Source organism: Eucyclogobius newberryi, unplaced genomic scaffold, assembly GCF_026437365.1.
Source record: "Eucyclogobius newberryi isolate DKJ021-1_F unplaced genomic scaffold, fEucNew1.0.hap1 SCAF_2, whole genome shotgun sequence".
Lineage (NCBI taxonomy): Eukaryota > Metazoa > Chordata > Actinopteri > Gobiiformes > Gobiidae > Eucyclogobius > Eucyclogobius newberryi.
The window spans coordinates 29540273-29558364 of NW_027315834.1; the positions used below are offsets into that span (position 1 = coordinate 29540273).

General features: G+C 41.8%; 1 protein-coding gene across 1 annotated transcript in view; it reads right to left on the reverse strand.

Annotated features, from left to right (window-relative positions):
- Positions 1–6372, reverse strand: part of LOC140368078 (basic helix-loop-helix ARNT-like protein 2) — a 14153-nt gene extending 7781 nt beyond the window's left edge. Inside the window, exons 1-2 of the mRNA XM_072454943.1 lie at positions 6245–6372; positions 25–142 (exon numbers count right to left, since the gene is read on the reverse strand). Coding sequence (XP_072311044.1) covers positions 25–142; positions 6245–6293 — 167 coding nt within the window. The 5' untranslated portion in view covers positions 6294–6372. The remainder of the gene's footprint in view (positions 1–24; positions 143–6244) is intronic.
- Between the last annotated feature and the right edge of the window lie 11720 nt (positions 6373–18092).

Here is an 18092-nt window from a genome sequence, read left to right on the forward strand (position 1 = left end):
TCAATATCATAGATAGATTCTCACCGTGGCTCAGATCTTAAGTCCACCTCTCCCTTTCTCTTCCGGGGCATCTCACCAGACCCAGACGCCATGAAGGCACCAAGGCTCGGGCCCTCCTCCTCCAGGTTATCAATCCCTGCATCTGAAAGACAAGAACATTCCACAGCTCAACCAACACCTTTAAGATTCAAATCATTCAAATAGAAGTAGTCACAGCAAAAATATGAACAGGAAGTGGGTCTAATACAGAGTCAGACACAGAAATAAGATGATTTATCACTACATACATTAAATGTTCTGTTGTAAGTACTTTCTATTCTGGGGAAACGGTTTATTTAAAAAGTCTAAGATGCTAAATAAAAACTACTCATAAAATAATTGCTTTATATGCCTAGTTTTATTGTTTGTATCTATTATTTTTAAGGCATGTTATCATCTGTTACTGCAGTGATCTAACTCCACCACTGTGCGGCGCACTTCCTCATATTTTCTGAGTGCTGTTTCTCAGGCACGTGAGGGTGTGTTTTGTGCTTTCATCTTAGACAAGGCTTATATAATGCTGTGACACTGACCTACTTCTGCTGCATGCTTCAAATACTAACAGCAGCACAGAAAGACAACTTTGTGACTGACCTCTGATAAATGTGACTCATTCACAAATTCAACAGTTATTTGGAATGTAGGCCAGAGGACCACATTTTATGTGAATAAAACACATTGGGCCATTCATGAAAATGATGGCCAATGTCTAGCAGTCTATAACCTTGACTGTGTAATCTGGACTAAACTAGACTTAGATTAGGGCTGCAACCAACCATCATTTTGCTAATAGATTAGTCAAGCAATTATTCTTCCGATTACTCGACTGGTTGTATAGAATGCAAAAGTCATGAGATGAACAGTTTTTACTGAATTTGACCCAGATTAACCCCTGAAGTGAAGCTGTTTGAGGATCCTGGTGGAGCAAATTTAAGGGAAATTCAGGCAATTGTAGCTCAATTTGAAACCAGTGTATAGACCATTTAACGGTTATTTGATTGCTAAATTTGTCGATCGAATAGTTGCTTTTAATCGATTAACCAAGCAGAGGACAGGTCTATAACCATGACTAAACCTGGTCTCAGGCAAGTCTAAACCTAATCAAGTCTATGCCAGGTCTAAAACAAAATACATTGGATTACTCAATGTAATCAAATGTTTTCCAATTTGTTTTTATAATCTACTAATAATACACAAGAACAAAACTTAAATGATACATTATAAATACAATTCCCATGTCGCAGCGCTTTGGAAACCTTTGAATCATTTTAAAACAATAGACTCATAAAACCTTTTCCGCCTCTGGAATATTTCACTGTCCTGCGGTTACTTAAGCAACTGTATCGTGTGCAAACAAACATGCCTTATGAAAAGAGTTTAGTGGGTCAGATCTGACAAAACAATTATCGAAAAATCTAAATGTTTTCTCGAAAGAAGTAGAAGAAAAGTGCAAAGAATTCTAAACGCTCTATAACGAGGGGAATGAGGATGTAGTTCAGTTAATCAAAAGTTGTGTTTGTGATACAGGCCACATTATAAAAAGTAAAAAAAAGTGCATCTATATCTCATTAGGGCAAATTAAATGTACTGATAATTAAATAGTTTGTCCTCTTTTTTCCTCACAATAGTCATAACACAGAAATTTGATTCATCATTGAGTTGATTTTGTACAGAACATTCTTATAAAATATAATTATTCTACAAACCGGTCAAAGTGAAAAAGATGAATATTGTACATTCAGTCTTAATGGCGGATGTGATGTTGTATAAGCTATTCACTATTCTACTGAAACTGGTGTTCCTACCTGTGTTTACATTTCAAAAGACTATTTATCTGTTCATCACTGCCTTGCTTCATCATATGTTTGTTTCAGGTCATGATCGCTTTAGTTTAAAGTCCAATTATAGTGTTTGAGACTCACAATTACAGTCTGTGTTTACGACAAAATGTACAGATTAAGATAAAATAAAATAAGCTTTATTTGTCCCACAATGGGGAAATTCCAATGTTGCAACACAGATTAGGCACAGAAGTATAATAAACAGATCTAACATTACACACTTATTTACAGCTGTTATATGGACAGAAAAATATAGACACGTGTTCAGGGCCAACAGTGTTTGTTATAAAGTCTGACAGCAGCAGAAGGAAAGACCGGTGAAACGTCTCCTTCACACAGCGAGGGTGGATCAGTGTCCTGCAGGGGGCGACACTCATGGTCAGGCATAGATGTGAGTTTAGCCAGGACCCATCTGCCCCCCACTGCCACCTCAACAACAACACAACAACTATTCTAGTCACAAAGACATATCATGACCTCATGGGCTTTGTAACACCAAAGCAATGGAAGGTGTACTTTTACGGACTACGACAGAGTCTGAGGACTACGAAACGTCTGAGGAATAAAGTCTGGCGGTAATGCAACACTCGGATGCCAACCGCCATAAAACAACAACAACAACAACAACAACAACACCAAATCACTGGAAGAAGTACTTTTAAGGACTACGACAAAGTCTGAGGAATAAAGTCTGGCCGTAATGCAACACTCGGATGCCAACCGCCATAAAACAACATCATCAACAACAACAACAACAACAACAACAACAACAACAGCCATCTAAAGGATACAACAACAACGTCATCTCATGACCTCATGGGCTTTGAAACACCAAAGCGATGGAAGAAGAACTTCTAAAGAATACGACAGAGTCTGAGGAATAAAGTCTGGCGGTAATGCAACACTTGGATGCCAACCGCCATAAAACAAAAACAACAACAACAACAACCTCCTGCACCGCGTGGTCTGTTTTACATCACCTCTTCAAACCCTTTCCTTTCATCTCAGAGTTCAGCCTCAGCTTTGACACCACGTTAACACATTCTTCTCTACATGGAAACCCTTTTTGTTTATGTTGAAAGTCAACAAACCCTCACCTTACTAATATCTGGAAGAGGTATTTTTCCTTTCTTCACGCGTATGTGTTTTTCTCCAGCCAATACAAACATTCAATATTTGTCTTGCTCTTCGGGCCGATACCCGATGGCCAATGTACTAATAGCAAGGCCCACAAATTGTAGTAAAAAACACAATTTACAAAATAATAAATGTAGGACTGTTGGTTTCAGAATTAAAACATAAATCTACTGTTGTATAAAGTCTATTTTTTTAATCCAAACATTGATTGCTTAAAACATTGGTACTTTAACTTTCAAGAACCAACAAAGAAAATATTTTGCTTTCCGACACCATCAAGTCTATAACAGCACACTTTAAGGGCTAAATTAGACATGAATTAGTGCGTAATTAATCAGGAATACATTTCACTGCACTTGAATATCCAAGCGTGAATATGCAATTTAAAACAAGCCGACTAATGCTATTTAACAGTGCAGGGCAAATAAATAAGCACTACATTTATCACTTGGGACCAGCAGCACAAAGTGACCTCAAGGAAGAAAACGAGACACATTTACACACTAGAAGTCACGGAGATAAAGAAAGAGCATTGTAAAAGTGTGAAAGAGCATACATGACTTTGAGCTTCCCATTTATATTATATTTATATTATATTTTGTTTTCAAATGTAAATTCCTACTGTTATATTAATTTAAATGTGTCGTGATTTTGTTTGTATTTATGTTTAGTTCATGTCTATTTGTGTTATTATTTTTCATTTACACTTTCTGGTCGTTTTGTGTTGTGTTCTGTGTTTGTAAAAATAATGCAAATAAAATAAAGTAAAAAAAAAAAAAAAACTTCTATTGCAACAAACCTTCTTTTCCATCATTCTGAAACTCATGGTTTTGTGCAACAGGTGAAGAAAATAGCCTTCTCACCGAGTTCAGAACGATGACAAATTAGGACCATTACCATAGATATTAACAATTCAAATCTAAATATTATATGCCTGTATTTTGAGTGATCAACAATCCTCAAAATGGCATTAAATGTATTTATTTCAGTGTAAATAGACTACGGTTTACTGACGGATGTTGTACGCTGGAGAAGCAGCACTAGCTCCCCCTGCTGGAGACAGACCCGCCACTGCGCCACTGATCCACTGACCCACTTCAACACCATTTCGCCCACGGAAAGCACGTGACTGCGAAGAGCCCCTGCGGGTTTGTTATCACTGTATACAAATATTAAAACTTTACAAGAAAGATGAGAACAGCACATGTTTTAGCAGATGAAATGTTGGAACCGATGTAATATTTGTGCAATTACTTTTTTTTTTTTTTTAAAGTAACCTAATAGAGGACACAATGAGCTGGTATAACTGATATTCAAACAGGTTATATTAAAGCAAATATCACTTATATTCATTTATACTTATCCACTTATATTTTTTGTTGTTGTGTCTGTGAATGGTACTTGGGCTTTATTGTTTGTCTGTCTGTTTGTTTGTGTGTTTGTTTGTTTATCTATTATTAAAGTCCCACTGTGTAAGATTTCAGTCAAAAAATAACTTGAATAAACGTAAGTACAAAGAAAGTCGTCGCCATAATATTAACAACAATAAGACATGTTTGAACGGCTCCGCGCGCGGCTCACCGTCACGAGCTTGTACGAGCACGTCGGCGGCGGCGTCACTCACGTTTGAATGAATGAAAAGTCGGTCCACCGGGCTCCCGCGCCGTTCACACGGGGGGAATTTAACCGGGGATTTGTGGACAGTTTTGGGGCGGCAGCTGGCGTCCTTCTGTCCGCGTCCTGGTCAGAGAGCCGCTAATAGCCCCACGGGAGACCTTTAGCATACGGCTACTGATTAGCTTAATGCAACTGCAAGCTAGCTTTAACAATAACACAGCTCTCAGGTTTGAGGGCAGAAAAAGGGCAGCGACGGTGTTTTAGTTGTATTTTTTTTTTTTTTTAATAAATTACAAAATTAGTTTATTTTGTCTTTTAATAAATGCTTATGGCGACTTTACCTCGAAAACAAACTAATTAACAATTAAAAACTGCACCGCGTCAAAAAATGCTAACTGCGCTAAGCTAGCTGTTAATAATACTAATTTCTACCTCTGTGTTTACCTGTTAAAATTGTGTTCGGTCATCAATGAGATATAAATAGCAAAGTGTTACTCACTGGATCAGCACTTTAAGCAGTCAAACGTCCTTCTGTTTGCAGTAGAAAGTAGAAAGCTAAAGTTTTAATCCGACCAGAGCCCATTTGTGAGACAGTCTGTCCATTCACAATATTCCAATAATAGTGCAACAGGTGAAAACGGCAGCAGGTAAATTGGATCCAAACTGTAGTAGCCAGATGGTGCCAACTGTCAGCAAAGTATATTTATTGCATTGAAAACGTGCACCTAATTAATCCTGGTTGAATGAAATAAGTAAATAAAACCTGTAATACAATTGCCATTCGGAGATGAGGATGGGAGACACTGTCCTAACTTAAATCAGAGATAAAACTGTAAAACTAGTGTGGAGTAATAATAAAGTAATAATGTAAAGTAACTATTGTTATACAGGCAAATATATATGTACACAGCACTGCATAAACGTGTATATTGCTGTAGCCATTTAAACGCACTTAAGATAAGATACGCTATGCCTATATTGTCCACACATGGGGAAATGTTGGTGTTACAACGCAGTAGATTCAGAGGAAAATGACAGATAACTTATAGGAAGTTTAAAAAAACACTCTTAACTCTTATGAACAAAAACAAAAACTCTTATTAACAAAACTCCTGTAAACAGGACCTGTCATATCTTAATAAGGAATGGAGGGAAGAAAATCAAAAATAAAGATAAAATAAAATAATAATAATAAAAATAGCGCGTTGTAACCACCACCTCACCGGCGCCGGAAGTCATCAGACTTCCACTATTTAGTTTTAATAGAAAGATTGTTACTTGAGGAGCAACAAATAAATGCCAATAATAAATAATATTCCATCACTTCTTGGGCAAATAAGTGTCATTTATAAGCGTAGAAGATCAACACGGAAGAAGAAGGAAAAAACGTTGTTTAACAAACTTTTAAAAACTTTTTGACATAAACTTTGTGACAAACTTTACTTCAACTTTACACGACTTTACACAGCACACAAAGCTCACCCGCACAGCCCAGACTGTCCTCATAATGCAGTAAATCGAGATCGCTTCATCCCAAAAGAATAATACAGGTCTGTCCCAACTTTCCTCGCGCAAAGCTTCCCCCGGGACGCGGTGAAACGGGCGCTTACCTGCCGCCGGTCTGTCCGTGGAGCCCCCGGAGCCCGCGGCGGACGACATGCCGTGTGTGGCCGCTGAAAGCTGCGAGGCGCCCGGCCAGCAGCTGTAGCAGTGGTATGCGGCGATGGAGAGAGAGGGAGGGAGCCGAGGAGCCGAGGAGCCGAGGAGCCAGCGAGTTGTATAATTGACTTCATTTTCGCCCCTCCGCCGTTACTCCCCCCTCCTGCATTACTCCCCCCTCCTGCATTACTCCCCCCTCCTGCATTACTCCCCCCTCCGCCATTACCTCCCCCTCCTCCGTTACTCCCCCCTCCTCTATTACTCCTGCATTACTCCCCCCTCCTGCATTACTCCCCCCTCCTGCATTACTCCTCCTCGTTACTCCCCCCTCCTCCGTTACTCCCCCCTCCTTTCCTGTGTGTGCGTGTTTTTTCACAGAAAGACCCGACGGGAGGGGCGTGATCCTCGGTCATGTCTAGAGTTCACACGGAGTCTCCTCTGCTCTGATCATGATCATGGCTCTGAGGTTCATTCATGCCCTACGCGCTCCTGTCTCATCACGAGCAGGACTGTTTTACTGGGTCATCTGCTGCTGTTCATTCATTCAAACATAAGCATTCATCAACAATGTCAAATTCAATTTAATAGATCTGCATTATGTCCCCATTACTATAGTAATATTTTATACAATGGACTTTGACAAAGACCATCGTAGCGTGTTAAAGTACACGTTGTACACATTGTACACATTGTGCAGGGAGGACCTGGTGTTCCCTGTTAAACCACTCAAACCCCCATGACACATAATGACAACAGCCCGTGTTTGCCTCTTGACTGGTAGAATTGCATTCATGTGTCATGTCATTCACGGTGTTTTCTACGTTCACAGTGCTGCGTCAGCCGTGCACGTCTCCGTGACCTGAAATGCCTCGCGCGCGCAACACTTCATAGTCTCGCGTTTTTTTCTTTGAAAGACTCAAAACAAGGAGGTCCCACTCTGACCTGGCACAGCGGAGAGAAATAAACACCATATAACAGGTCTAGATTGTGTTTTGTTTCCTCTTTGTTTTTTGAAGGTCCGTTGTGTAAAAGTCAGTTGTAGGTCACTAGTTTTGGCAGGTGGCACGTGTACAGCTGTGTGTGTGTGTGTGTCTGTGTCTGTGTCTGTGTGTGTTATATGTATATTATTATTATTTGTATATTCTTTATATCTATATTGAAATTGTAATAGGATCCCGTCACTTGTAGAATATGAGGCCAGTGCATACTTTATTTACAGGGAAGTGTGTAACATTCTTTCATGATCACTGAGGAGCCCTGTCAGAAGCAGTGGCGACTGCAGTTAGAAACTGTCTCCATATCTTAGCCAGGTCTTAATTATAAGTACCCGGATGATCAGCCGGTGGTGCAAGTCTAGGACTTTAACCCTATAAACACAACTTAAAAGAACAGTAAAACCTGATATTTAAAATGGAAGCTGGAATTGTGGTTGGATTAGCTATTTTAATTTATTTGAATCAATATTCAGTTCTTGCATCTGTAATAGGGCTGTGACGATTAACTGTTCAACCTCTACATGCTGCCGTTAGGTCAGTTAATAAGCAGCGAAAATGTGTCCTATCACATGCATGATGCAGACGAGTCAGATCAATGTTTCACTGTCGGCAGATGAATATGGACCAGTCGATTCACTCTGTCACTGCATCCAACAGATCAGTGTGTGGATGCAAAACAACTTTCTCCAGCTGAACTCAGACAAGACTGAAATAATGTCTTTGTCCCACAGAAACAAAAATAAAGTGTTAGCGGTCACCTCCAGAGTCTCGCTCTGAAGCCTACAAATCAAATATCTGGGGGTAGTAATGGACTCAGAATTGAACTTTAACAGCCACATCAAATCAATAACATCAGCAGCTTTTTACCATCTAAAAAACAAACCAGATTTAGAGAGACTCATCCATGCGTTTGTCTCCAGTAGATTAGACTCCTGCTCACTGGCCTCTCCACACAAGCTGTAAAACAGCTGCAGTACATCCAGAACGCTGCTGCTCGGGTCCTGACTAGAACCAGGAAGTACCATCACATTAGTCCTGACCTGTAATAGACTTTAAAGCAGCTCTGCTTTTGTACAAGTCTCTCCATGGCCTAGCACCAAAGTACATCTTGGACATGTTATTGCCATATGAACCATCTCAGACTCTTGAGGACCTCAGGGACCGGCCTCCTGCTGGTGCCAGAGTCAGGACTAAACATGGACCGGCCTCCTGCTGGTGCCAGAGTCAGGACTAAACATGGACCGGCCTCCTGCTGGTGCCACAGTCAGGACTAAACATGGGGAATCTACGTTTCAGTTGCACAGCTGCAATAACTTATTTGAAGTTTTCCAGTCAGGGTTCAGAGCCCACCACAGCACTGAAACTGCACTAGTTAAAGTCACAAATGATTTGTTATTAGCCGCTGACGATGGACTGGTCTCAATCCTGGTTCTGTTGGACCTCAGCGCAGCGTTTGACACCATCGACCACAACATTCTACTGCAGAGGTTAGAATGTGATGTAGGTGTTGGAGGAACAGCCCTCAGCTGGTTTAAATCCTATCTATCTGATAGGTTCCAATTTGTTAATGTAAACCAGAGCTCCTCACCAAGCTCTAAAGTAATTTACGGTGTGCCACAGGGTTCGGTACTCGGTCCAATTCTGTTTACTCTTTATATGCTGCCATTAGGCAACATTATCAGAAAGCATGGCATTAACTTCCACTGCTATGCAGATGACACTCAGCTGTATTTATCAATGAAACCTGATCAGAGCGATCAAGTAGACAGACTTAGTGCTTGTGTGAAGGAGATAAAAACCTGGATGACACTAAACTACCTGCTTCTTAACCCTGAAAAAACCGAGGTCATTGTGCTTGGCCCTAAGCATCTACGAGACGCTCTATCTGAGCAGATAGTCACACTGGACAATGTCAGTGTAGCCTCCAGTTCTACTGTAAGAAACCTTGGAGTCTTATTTGACCAGGAGCTCTCATTTAAAGCTCATATAAATCAAGCTTGTAAAACAGCCTATTTCCATTTGCGCAACATCGCCAAAATCAGAAGAATCCTGCCTAAAAGTGATGCCGAAAAACTTATCCATGCATTTGTAACGACTAGATTAGACTACTGTAACTCCCTGCTTGCAGCGTGTCCTAAAAGCTCCATAAAAAGCTTTCAACTGGTTCAAAATGCAGCAGCAAGATTACTAACAGGAACAAAAAGAAGAGAGCACATTACGCCAGTGCTGAAGTCTCTTCACTGGCTCCCCGTCAAGTCCAGAATCAAATTCAAAATTCTACTCTTGACCTACAAAGCCATAAATGACATGGCCCCATCCTACCTCAAAGATGCTATAGAACCATATCATCCAAACAGAGCTCTTCGCTCTCAGAATGCTGGCCTTCTGGTGGTGCCAAGAGTCTCTAAAAGTACTGTAGGAGGTAGAGCGTTTAGCTACCAAGCTCCTGTGTTATGGAATCAGCTCCCGACCCATGTTAAATATGCTGACACAGTCTCTTCATTTAAGTCCAGGCTTAAAACGTTCCTCTTCGAAATCGCTTATGGTCAGAGTAGTTAGGAACAGAAAGATAAACCCACAGCTTCAGCTACGCTGCCCTAGGAGTAACTATGCTGGGGGAAGTATGACAGCTTGAGCACTATCCTCTTCTTCTTCTGACTACTTATGCTATCAAACAATATTTATTTTTTGATTCCACTTGCAAACTGTTCACCGCCTTCTTTTCTTTCTCTCACTCCTGAGGACCTGTGGACCCAGATGCCCCTCCCCTGGTGAAGTGGTCCCTGCCCTGTGTGGACGGTCCCTCATCTGCCTGAAGAGTGGGTCCAGTTCGCCTCAGTCGGTCCCTCATCTGCCTGAAGAGTGGGTCCAGCTCGCCTCCGACGGTCCCTCTTCTGCCTGAAGAGTGGGTCCAGCTCGACTCAGACGGTCCCTCATCTGCCTGAAGAGTGGCTCCAGTTCGCCTCAGTCGGTCCCTCATCTGCCTGAAGAGTGGGTCCAGCTCGCCTCCGACGGTCCCTCATCTGCCTGAAGAGTGGGTCCAGCTCGCCTCCGACGGTCCCTCTTCTGCCTGAAGAGTGGGTCCAGCTCGACTCAGACGGTCCCTCTTCTGCCTGAAGAGTGGGTCCAGCTCGCCTCCGACGGTCCCTCATCTGCCTGAAGAGTGGGTCCAGCTCGCCTCCGACGGTCCCTCTTCTGCCTGAAGAGTGGGTCCAGCTCCAGTCTCCTTGTGTCCGTCTGTCCGTCTGTGAGAGTCGGATCTCTCCTTCACTGGAACTCCTCCAGGTTTCTACGCTTTTTTCCCAAAGAGGTTTTTTTTTGTAGTTTTTCCTGGCCGAGAAGGAGAGTCTAAGGACAGAGGACCCTGGGACATCGTCCCTCGCCACCACAGACATTGTCTGACTTCATCGCCACCACAGACATTGTTGATTCATTTCTCCCTGTGGCCCTCAGAGGCAACTGTTGTTGTGATTTTGGGCCTTACAAAAATAAATTGATTTGATTTGATTATCATAACAAAATGTCAAAAAAAAAAAAAAATATATATATATATATATATATATATATACATAATATAAATAATCACTGACTAATCGACTGCTAAAATCCCTAATCCTAATAATTTCTTACACGGCACTGGGTAAATCTATTATTCCTCATTTAAGTATCACATTTTGTCTCAAGAGTTTCCAGTCTATCTAATCACCTAAGAATTGGATATTTAAAGTTACACTTTATGTAAATGTGTTGCAGTGTAGCCTATGGTCAGCAAGACAAATATGATGTAACTCTGTTTATTGGCATTGCAACACTGGGACTTGTGCACTTTATTTGACTGTTATTATTCAGTTAAATGTATCATTGTTCATCTTAATATCACAATAGACAAAGTCAAGATGCAAATTAATGTAATTTTACTTCTGTGTTATTTTTCAATGATAAATGATTTTACATTTTACATTTGAAATAAGAGGTTGTAATAGTAATAGCGATAGTGCATAAACTAATTATTATCTGTCGTATTTGGAACAGGACGTAATGTTACTATTATTATTATTTTTTTTTTTTTTCTTTAAATCTTTTAATAATATAAACTGGTATTGCCCATTGTGATTAATAGGACTAAGGAAACAAATAAAAGTAAAATGCACACCACATGTTTTTAGTCCTTTTCCTGCCATTTGAAAGCAGCCCAGTGTCCCCCGTGTCCCCCGTGTCCCCGCGTTATAAAACCACACCGTAGTGGATCATCACCTCAAACATCGACGATCTCCGGGTTTCACCTACATAGTGTAATTTGAGACCGCCGCACGAGACTTTACGTAAAGACGGACGGCCGCACGTGCCACAGAGAAACGTGTTGACCTATATATTGGATAACATTTGAGATCACGCGGGTCTTTAGCCTATTTTGAGCCCGGTTTTTTGCAGAGAAAGTTTGGGCCAATCCGGAAACGTCTGAAAGGACCAGTGAAGTAATGAATGCGGTGCAGTGTTTATAGTAGGACACTCCAGACAGGGCTAAAGGAGCATAGAAAAAAGGAAACTAATTAAAATTGTTCTCCTTGTTATATTGCCACATATTCTATTATTTTATTTATATATATAGACCATGTAATCACAAACAATATACTGACACTTTCAAATAAAATCTGTTAAAATCAGTTAAAAAATATATTTCATGACACTACAATAAAAATACATGGCATACATCCGGAAATACAAAATTAAATTAAAAAAAATCTTGATTGCAACACTAACTCTTGATTTTACTGGAGCCAGGGCCCACTTTTTTATCTTCTTTAAAGTAGAAGACTAGACTAACGCCTTCTGGCCAATACTGTTCACTATATTATATGGCCCTTTAAATATCTGCATACATGGTTTTCTTCCTGTCAGTAATCAAACTAAACGTCAGCTTCTGTTGGCCAAAACATGAGTGAATAAGTATCCTGTTATATCTAACATCTGGTAAGTACAGACTGCACCACAGATTGAGAACAAAAGGGCAAATTCAAAGCAATAATGGAATCTTATTATGAAGGCTTTAGTTGTGGTTTTCTTGTGTCTGATGCTGAAAGAAACACGGTCAGAGGAGTTATCGTAGGTGTCCCTACGGCGACGTCTGTGGATGAGGTTAAGGAGAATTTGACTGGAGTTACGGTGGTGGACGCTAGGCGTTTGTAGGTGACCCGGTTTGGGGTAAGATGTGACAGCTTGTCGGTAATGGTAACACTTGAAGGGAGGTGCCTGCCTAGTAAGGTGTTCATTGGGTACATGTGCTATAGCGTCAGGCCATATGTTCCGCCGCCCCTGCGTTGCTTTAAGTGCCAGCGCTTTGGGCATATTGCAGCGGTCTGTAGAGGGAGGCAAAGGTGTGGTAAATGTGCAGGAGATCACGAGTATGGGAAGTGTGACGTGGGTGCAAAACTGAAGTGCTGTAACTGTGGGGAAGAACATAGCTCTGCCTTCGGGGGATGCAGGTTTAGCAAAAGAGCTGCTGAGGTGCAGAAAATAAAGGTCTCTCAAGGTATATCCTATGCAGATGCAGTCAAGAAAGTTTCAAGTAACGAGTTTAGAGTAAATACAGAGAGGGGAGCCAGTGCTGCTCCCAGCCAGGGCGAAATGAGAAAGGCCAGCGTGGCTCCCAAGAAGTGTGAAGGTTTCAAGAGTGGAGGTCCCAAGTGTGCAGGTTCCAGAATTAATGAGAATACCCTGGTTGTGGATAGAGAGGATTTTGTACTCTTTATGGTGGATGTTGTAAACTGTGCTGCTCAGACTCAAAGCAGAACTGAAAGGATCAGGATCATTGCTAAAGCTGCAGGGAGATTCCTTGGAACAAAGGAGCTTGATTGGGCAGATATAGAAAACAGGCTAAAGGCGCTAAATGGGAGTCGGAGTGATGGGGGTCTGCTTGTGGGGAGTCAGAGTGATCAGAGTGACGAGATGGGGGTGGGGGTGGTCTCCTGTCCTCGCCCAGTCTCGTAGACGCACGGCTACCAAGCAGCGACATCAGTGGACATATTAAAGCCTATAGAATGAAGCCTAAAGAATAAAGCTGTACGGTGGAAGCACCGAACGTCAAAGAAGGAGAGGAAGAAGAGTCTCCCTGGAATAAAGCCGGTTGGTCTCTGAAACAACAACTATTCTAGTCACAAAGACATATCATGACCTCATGGGCTTTGTAACACCAAAGCAATGGAAGGAGTACTTTTACGGACTACGACAGAGTCTGAGGACTACTTCTAAAGAATACAACAAGGTCTGAAGAATAAAGTCTGGCGGGAATGCAACACTTGGATGCCAACCGCCATAAAACAACAACAACAACAACAACAACAACAACAACTACGACAAAGTCTGAGGAATAAAGTCTGGCGGTAATGCAACACTCGGATGCCAACCGCCATAAAACAACAACAACAACAACAACAACAACTTGTGTTTTGAGTCACCGCACACGTTTTTGTCAAAGAGAACTTTCAGCATTTATCACATGAAAATAATATAAAAATATAGCCGCAAGCGGCAATGATCGGCCCTCGCCACGCCGCCGCCACACCGCCGCCACGCCGCAAGAGGAGGGGGCGCTAACGCGCCCCAATTGTCCTTTTATCACGCCTACTGCTGAATCTGTGACGCTGTCACATGTTCTCCCCTTTGTTTTACCATCAAAAAGCAATTTTATTTTGAATTCTTGGCAAAATGTGCGGCTTTGCCGCACAGACACCGTGACTCTTTGAATGAAAATGTGGATAACTTTTGATGGTCCTGAAGATGAGTCTCACCAAATTTCAGGTTAATAGGGCTGACGCCCTGGGAGGAGTTTGTGAAAGTCTAAAGTGTAAACATGTTCTGGCCCCATTGGAATAACATGGGAGGTTTCGGTCATCGTTACGGCAACGCCATAACAATTATGACGTGGGTCTCATTGACTTTTTTGATGGGGATGCTAAAATTGAGTTGTGTGTCAAATTTCATATAATTTCGCAAAACTAAACATTTAACCTCCATATAAAATCTGTAGGGGGCGCTGTGGCGCCAAATGAATTTATTTCACTTCAAGTAGGTTTAGGGCAAAGAGTTTAACAACTGATTCTAATTTGACGCAATTCGGACTTTATCTGCGCAAACGGCAGAAATTTTAAATATGGGAGATTTCTGAAATTTTAGTTACAGTTTGCGGCTTCGCCGCACAGAGACCGTGAGAGGTATCAATGTAATTTGGATAACTTTTGATGTCCCACTCCTCAGTAGCATTTTCACCAAATTTCAGCTTTTTAGGGCCAACGCCCTGGGAGGAGTTCGTAAAAGTACGACGTTTGGAAAAACTCCGAAGTCATGTTTAGCCATTTTTGAAGCAATATGGCCGACATTTGGTTCGGGGGACGGCGTTGCCGTAATAATATTTTTTACTTCTCTTGTCACCATCTACCTCTGCGCCAAATTTCATGATTCTACGATCAGATTTTTTTTGGGTCATTTCCCATCTCTCAATGCATTTTTGGTACATTTGGTGGCGCTGACGCGCCAATTTTTTTTATTTTAGAAAAGGGAAATAGCCAGAATGTAGAGAGGCACGATTTTTAGAGGTGTGCAAATTTTTGTGACTTTTCGTCAATGTTCACTGGGTGAAAAATAGGGGGGTTGGTCCCGAGAAGAAGAAGAAAGAAAGAAAGAAAGAATAATATTCCGATGCGAAAACAATGTTTCCCATTTTTCAAATATCATAAACTATACATTTTCGGAAAGCGCTCGCGCTTTCCTACCTCATGGTGTGGGTCCCTGGTCACTGACGGGTACTTTCGATAATTTTGAGTGGGCTCCGCCCACTTTGTGTTTTTGGCCCTCTATACAGTAATAATGTTCAATTTTTGCATTACATGCTTATATGCACGGAACATGCAAGAGATGGGGAACGTATTCGTGAGCTACTTAGCGCAAATGAGTGCTTTATATGGGGATGACGACCGCTTCGCGGTCGTCATCCCAATGTAAAGTGCTCGTTTAGTGCGAACTTTTGCACGGGCTTCGCCCGTTTACAACGGTAATGTTCCATTTTCCTACAACTAATTAGTATGCACGGGGCGTGCATGAGTGGAGGAGTGCGTTAGTGAGTGTTTGGAAGTGGGCGAGCGCTTCGCGCTCGATTTCGTGCGCACTACGTGCGCACTTTCGCAGCCGTGCTTCGCACGGCCTTACGAGATTAATAGGCCTCTCGCCAGCTTGTGGCGCTCGGGCCTAATAAATCAAATAAAAAAATGTGGTGTGACTATTATCTGTGCTACTTTGTCTAGATCTGGCATAAAATGTGATGTTTTTGTGGTTCATGGTTTTACTCAGAACATTCCAAAATGGCACATTGCTTCATTGAATGCATGTGTGAATCTGATATCTGAAGTGTTTTCATAGCACACCTGGAAATACCTCAGGACACACCCAGGTTAAACTACTGCCTGCTGGATTAGGCAGCAGAGCAGGGTAAATCCCAGACCCTCTTGCTTCAAACTATGAGTAACAGCATAGTTTGTGGTGGAGCTGTATTAACCTAAAGAGACTGAGGGAGCAGGAATGAAGCTACATGTTGCACTGTTGGTGAAACGTGATGTAATGTTAAGTAGATGGATACATTGGAAAGTTATGGGGGGGTTCATTCTTGTTCTCGCTCAGATGACCTGGATTAACTTCATGTGGTTTATAAAAACAAAGCGCTCCCTCTAGAGGTTGTAATGGCTCAGTGCAACGAGTTTCTTTTTTGAGGGGAGGGATTCTTTTTATGATGGGATCATGTATGTATACGCCCATCACTGTAGGTGCCAGGCTTATGGTAGGATCATGTAGGTATACGCCCATCACTGTAGGTGCAGACTTATGGTAGGATCATGTAGGTATACGCCCATCACTGTAGGTGCAGACTTATGGTAGGATCATGTATGTATACGCCCATCACTGTAGGTGCCAGGCTTATAGTAGGATCATGTATGTATACGCCCATCACTGTAGGTGCCAGGCTTATGGTAGGATCATGTAGGTATACGCCCATCACTGTAGGTGCCAGGCTTATGGTAGGATCATGTAGGTATACGCCCATCACTGTAGGTGCAGGCTTATGGTAGGATCATGTATGTATACGCCCATCACTGTAGGTGCCAGGCTTATAGTAGGATCATGTATGTATACGCCCATCACTGTAGGTGCAGGCTTATGGTAGGATCATGTATGTATACGCCCATCACTGTAGGTGCCAGGCTTATAGTAGGATCATGTATGTATACGCCCATCACTGTAAGTGCCAGGCTTATGGTAGGATCATGTATGTATACGCCCATCACTGTAGGTGCAGGCTTATAGTAGGATCATGTATGTATACACCCATCACTGTAGGTGCAGGCTTATGGTAGGATCATGTATGTATACGCCCATCACTGTAGGTGCCAGGCTTATAGTAGGATCATGTATGTATACGCCCATCACTGTAAGTGCCAGGCTTATGGTAGGATCATGTATGTATACGCCCATCACTGTAGGTGCCAGGCTTACAGTAGGATCATGTATGTATACGCCTATCACTTTAGGTGCCAGGCTTATAGTAGGATCATGTAGGTATACGCCCATCACTGTAGGTGCCAGGCTTATGGTAGGATCATGTATGTATACGCCTATCACTGTAGGTGCCAGGCTTATAGTAGGATCATGTAGGTATACGCCTATCACTGTAGGTGCCAGGCTTATAGTAGGATCATGTAGGTATACGCCCATCACTGTAGGTGCCAGACTTATAGCAGGATCATGTATGTATACGCCCATCACTGTAGGTGCAGGCTTATAGTAGGATCATGTAGGTATACGCCCATCACTGTAGGTGCCAGGCTTATAGTAGGATCATGTATGTATACGCCCATCACTGTAGGTGCAGGCTTATAGTAGGATCATGTAGGTATACGCCCATCACTGTAGGTGCAGGCTTATGGTAGGGTCATGTATGTATACGCCCATCACTGTAGGTGCAGGCTTATAGTAGGATCATGTAGGTATACGCCCATCAATGTAAGTGCCAGGCTAATAGTAGGATCATGTAGGTATACACCATGGATCTATTATATTATGGTATATGCACATCACTGTAGGTGCCAGGCTACTGGAGTAAACATGTACAAAAAGAGAAGCCAAACCTGTCCACATTCTCCAAAACTGCATTTAAAGGGATTGTTTCATACCATCAAAAATAAATTATTCATTTGGATATTTTACTAGATTCAATGTTATTACTAACCATCAGCGCTTGTATAGACACATAAAACCAAAACCAGTGCATGCTTTTGCTGTGCAGTGAAGTAGACCCAGGCCCCGGTGTCTTAAGGGCCCAGAACCGGACCCTCTTATTTACAACAGAGGAGGGCACATGTGAAGCTTCTTGCCCTGGGCCATCAAATATCTGTTGACACCTGTTGCTATGGATACATTGATTCAATTATTTATTTATTGTGGTTTGGTCAAAAACAAAACAAAACAAAAGAAAAGGAGCTCAACATTCAAGCACAAAACAAAATTCGAGATACATGTTAATTATGTAGATAGAACTATAGCTTTTGTTTCGCTACTGTTTTTATCTACTAATTTACTCCATGATGGCAAATCAGCGATGAACTCATACTCATCTTGTTTATGAGAAAGACTTTAAAGTGAATGGTGTTCCCACGAGAAGAAAAATGCACACGCTACTGTTTTTTATTTGTTTTATTATTTTAAGCTTTTTGTCAACATAAAATCCAGTGAACGAACATAAGCTTTTCCCGTTCACTCT